Genomic DNA, 5,315 nt, shown 5'->3' with positions numbered 1-5,315 from the left:
ATTTTTCAGTCCCTATATATTCTTGACACAAGCCATTATTTTATCACCCTAAAATATCCAGAAATAAATTAATATAATAGATTCTCATATTAAATTTAAAGGACAAACAAATAAAAACAAATCCATAAAAATCATTTTAATAGTTGTCTTGATAGACCATTGAATGGTCCAAAAATTTGTAATTCTCAGCCAATTTCAAGGTTTCTTTGGATTTATCGAAATATTTAATATTGTTCAGTTCCCTTGACATCCTTATATGTTTCCATTTGGAGATTAATTAGAGTGTTAATAATAATCACTTTTAATAGTCAAGGATATAAATACATATTAGGTACCAATAAACATTTTAAAAAGTTATTTAAGCAACTTAATGTAACAAAGCAAATAAAATTTAAAATGTTGCAGTTATAAAACTTACTCGGACAAAAGCTTCTAAATATGATTCAAGACTCCCCACGTTTAAGTTAAGACTATGTGATCAAATATTTTATCTAACATAAGTTTTTCTTTTTTTTTCCAATATTTCATTAATGTCTTTGGTTTTACATGCATGACTTAGAAATATACTCGCCTGTGTGATTTGATCGGGAAAAATATGAATTTCCTTAATTATTTGACAACATGATTTGAAGCATTTGTATTTGTCTTAGGAGGCTTATTTCAAAAAATCATTGAAAAATTTGGGATGACAAATTTAAAACCTTTATCCACACTTTTTTCTTCCACTATAAGTTGAGTGATGAACAGTTTCCTAAGACGGTGGAGGAATAATTTTATATGGATAGTCTTTAGTGTACAGGATGGTCTGAACACACCATGATATAGTCTATGTTGTGAGCATTGTTGGAAATTTCATATCAAATCTTGGACAAACTCATTGAGAAACTCTTTAGTGGATTCTTTGTTACTTTAAGGGATCCCTAGAAGAGTTATAGGTTATGGTGAAACCAGCCAGTCTATCAGAGATGCTTCCATATTTTGTTGGGCGTTTGGAAAAAATAAAATATATCATGGACTATGTATTTAATGCTTATGATACTGCTATCAGTTGGAAGATCAATGTAGAAAAGATAGTTCCTTTGTCAACCACTAAAATAGAGTACATTGTCGTGATAAAAGCTTTGAAGAAGTCTTATGGTTGAAATGCCTAGCCAAGGAGCTGATGGTTGTCATAATATACTATCATAGTAGCAGAGCGATACAATTGTCCAAGAATCAAGTCTACCATGAAAGAACTAAGCACATTTATTTTAAGCTACATTTTGTAGGATTTATGAAGGTGATGAAGGTCTCAACAAATCATAATCACTTTGATATGATTACAAAGGTTCTGTTAAGTAGTAAGTTATTTCATTGCTTGGATTTTATCTAAGTGATTAGTTATTAAGCCTATAATGGGTTTAATGGCAGATAATAACTTTCACTCAAAGGATTTATGTTGAACAAGGTAGAGATTTGTAAAGTTTAACTCAATAAAATCTTCTTTACAGGTTCTTAGATCCCTTGTTCATGTTAAACTATCCAAAGTTTTATATGCAGTTTCAATCATATTTGATAAATTATCTATGTAGACCGTCTAACCTTTTAGTGTTTACTAAAACTTAAGTGTAAGTAATTGCCTAGTTTAATAATGAAAATTATGGTTTACATTTCATCGTTATTAGTCTAAGCACGTGTGAATAAGTTATAACGATATTACAATATAAATATGATCTTTGTGTCATCATAAGCTAATATTTTTAGTTGTACTTGAATGAGTGAGAGAAACTATAAAGTTGTAATATGTGAACTGATGGACAAGGATTAAATTTGTTAACCCTTCAATCTAATCACATCATTTACAGTTATTGAATTTTGTTTTTTTTTTTGGAGTGAGTTTATTGAGCTAATTCCTTCCTTGCAACACTTTAACACAAACTACAAAAAATATCATTGTTCTCAAATACTATATACATGACTACTTTGAAACACTCACTAAGAAGGAGCCATTTACATATGATACAAGTGATCGTTCTAGTTTTCTATAAACAAATGAAACTTCCAAATTAAGCCAAGAGTCCTTTTCCATGCTTGTCATTTCCAAAACCATTGAACAGAAGCATCAAACTAACATTGAAGTCCAATGTATAATCAAATGGCAAAGATTGGATTTATTTCTGAATCATCAGAATTTGAAAGACGCCACGTTTGTCCTTTCTTGGAGTTCTTCTCTTTCTTCCTCTCTCTTCGGGCGCGTTTGGATTTCACCACATAGTATGTCATGGTGCCCAGAACACCACACATTATGATCCCCCCTATAACTGTAACAAGTATTGCAGCCCATAGGCTGCGCCGACCAACTACTATATAAGATGCTGCAATGTATGAAACAGAAGTGCATACAGAGGCTAACCACATCATCTTGTTGATTACCTCCACAACCTTTCTCTCTGTCTTTACCTCCCCTCTAACAAGGGTTATTTGAACCAACACCACTGCTAATGATGAAAATAGTGCCAAGGCATTAGATATGAAGAAGGCCTTGAATGCTGCACTATGTACCATCACTGCCATCCCATTCTTATAATCCCCACCAGGAACTGTGAAAAGTGCTGCAAATGCACCTGCTGCAAATAGCACAGCAACCACCGTTACTGAGTTTGCAGCATTGTTGACTCCATCCCTGTGCAACTTGCGCAGCTCATTTTCAATCCCACTCACATTCCTGTTTGTTTTTCGAGTTTGTTCCAGCTGATAATAGACATCTTTCTTAATTTGTGTCATGGTTTTCCTTAGCTCATCCCTTGGTTGGTGGAGATCATTGGCTTTAACTGCGCCATAACTAATCAGACACTCTTTGATCTCCAGAATTTCTTGAGATATTGGAAGCCCCTCCGCAAGGTCTAGAGCTGTCTTGTGGTCTCTTGTCAAGGTATTTACATTGGTGTCAGGAAGAAGTAACAGCTCATTCACTATCTGCATGATGAGTCAGTAGTTCAAACACACTTTTTATATCAGAAACAAAATCATAATCAATTGCTTGAGAAATTATAATATATTTCTTGTTCTATATGAAAAACTTGAAGTGGTGCGTGTGGAGTAAAAAAAGTGTTGCTTGCATTCTCATGATACCTCTGCCCTCTTCTTTCTGGTGGCTACATGCAATGCAGTTTTGCCGAACCTGTCAGGGAGCATGACAATGGCTGCATCCGCAGCCAAAATGAGCTTTACCACATCACAACTAATCCCTTTGACAGCCATGTGTAGTGCAGTTTGTCCTTTCTTATCAGTCCTTCGAGCAAGTTGTGGATCCTTCTTCAGCAGTATCTTCACAACACCCACATGCCCCTGCCGTGCGGCTAAATGAAGAGCATTCTTTCCATTGGACCTAGTCATCTCCAACTGATTAGGATCCCGAGACAACAACTCTTGAACCACATCCTCGTGTCCTCGTGTAGCTGCAGAGATTAGAGGGGTTGCATTTGACTGCGCAAACGTCTTAATCAACCCTGCGTCATGCTCTAGTAGCACCTGCACAATGGCTGCCACAATAAAATGCACAGTTGTAATGTTCCGTTCCTCTCAATAATTCATTTCGTCTCTCTTAATAAACTTCAATCCAAAATCAAATAAACGTCATTTCTCCACAGAATTTTGGTGCTCTTTTAGGCTTAATCAATTAAAGAATGTTAATCATATATCATGGTCGAAAATTTAAGAGTTTTAGTACTGATATTGAAAGTTTGGTGTCTTCAAACTAATTATAACTATTGCCCTAGAAAAATTATTGTACCAAACCTTCAGAATATTTCTCTAGGTAATAATGCAGCAATTCTCTTGGAGTATTGAAACTCATTTAACATATTTGAATAGCGAAGACACGTGCCTTTCATACCCTCATTGGTTAAAAAGCAAGGTTGCATGAACAATGAGAGCATGCATATGCATGAATGCGCGGTGTTAATATTATATAAAGTTTGTGGTATACGCACCAAGATGACCTTTGCTAGCGGCAATGTGCAAGGTGTCAAAGCCGGAGCGGTTTTTGGAGGAAAGGGCTTCGGCGGTGGAGAGAGGGAGGAGCTCGCGAACGACGTCGAGGTGTCCCTTTTCCGCGGCGGTGAAGAGAGCGGTTTCGCCGAGGTCGTTGACCTCGTTGAAGATGGCGGACTTGATGTGGTCAACCTCGGCGTCGAACTCGAAGGTCCCCATCATGACGGAGTTAATCTCGGCGAGGAATTGGCGGACGGCGGCGAGATCCCCGCGCTGAGCGGCGAGGTGGAGCTGGGTGTCTTTGTGGCGGCCGGTGACCTGCTTGACATACTTCTTGTGGGGGGTGTCGAGGCGCGTGGCGAATTTGGAGAGAAGGAGGGCCTTGCTGGAGGTGGAGAGGAAGAAGGTGGAGCTCGGGGTGGTGGGAGTGGTGGGTTCGGAGAGAGGGGGTTGAGGATGGTGGTATTGGCGACGACGAAGATGATGATCCATGATCGTCCTCACCAATGACCAAGGTGGCGGAAGAGGTGCGGGTGTGGCTACCCCATTCTACAATGCTCTCAACACCACAACACCGCTTCCATCGTCTTCGTTTGAGTTGCACCAGAAACGCTAACCCCCTTCCCTATTATCGTTGGCTATTCGTTACTTTCTTCCTTCTTTTTCCACACGCTAATTAACATTTTATTTTTCTCAATTCACAATAACCACTCTTTTTTTCTTCAAACCTCTCTTCTTATTTTAAATCTTACTTTATTATTATTCTCTTTTAATTAATTATGCTTTTAATCTTTTAATCTAAACTAAACTTTAAAAAGTTGTATTTTTAATTTTAAGAATTCAAAAAAAATTTAGAAACTAGAATATTAAAATTAGATTCAGTTATAATTTTGAGAACTAAAAATATAATTAACTTGTTCAGCTTTATGGTTTTTTAAATTGAACTATTACAAACTGATGGTTCCATTCGGTTTTGTTGTCGTTTTTTAAATAACTTACGAACTAACTTTTTATAGTTCATTTCAAAACGTTGCAATTACAAACTGTGATTCTTTAAAAAAATATAATTAAAAAAATACAACTTGAGTAAGGTGAGACGTTGAAAATTTTAAAAGTTTATATTTCAATGATTAGATTTGGATAAGATCATTATAATTCTTACAATAAATAAATTCTAATCATATACTCCAAATTTACTACCTGATTTATCAATATTCGGAAATATATTACTTACTCTTCACTAACGCATATGTATATATCACATAAAATAAAAATTGGGTGCAGGTTCAAATTTCGTCGGGTGGATGAAGTAATTGCCAAAAATGTTTAATCCAGTGGCCCAA

The 5,315-nt window shown here is 36.2% G+C and overlaps 1 protein-coding gene across 1 annotated transcript; it reads right to left on the bottom strand.

Annotated features, from left to right (window-relative positions):
* Positions 1–1,828: 1,828 nt before the first annotated feature.
* LOC137814394 (ankyrin repeat-containing protein ITN1-like) lies at positions 1,829–4,683 on the bottom strand. The gene is made up of 3 exons (XM_068617103.1): positions 3,972–4,683; positions 3,112–3,521; positions 1,829–2,955 (listed from the first exon to the last, which is right to left on the bottom strand). The coding sequence occupies exons 1-3, from the start codon at positions 4,462–4,464 to the stop codon at positions 2,131–2,133; spliced, it is 1,728 nt and encodes a 575-aa protein (XP_068473204.1). The 5' UTR covers positions 4,465–4,683; the 3' UTR covers positions 1,829–2,130.
* Positions 4,684–5,315: the final 632 nt, after the last annotated feature.

This window comes from Phaseolus vulgaris, chromosome 1, assembly GCF_000499845.2.
Source record: "Phaseolus vulgaris cultivar G19833 chromosome 1, P. vulgaris v2.0, whole genome shotgun sequence".
Lineage (NCBI taxonomy): Eukaryota > Viridiplantae > Streptophyta > Magnoliopsida > Fabales > Fabaceae > Phaseolus > Phaseolus vulgaris.
The sequence above is the reverse complement of the archived record's forward strand: the minus strand, read 5'-3'. Positions and strand labels throughout refer to the sequence as shown.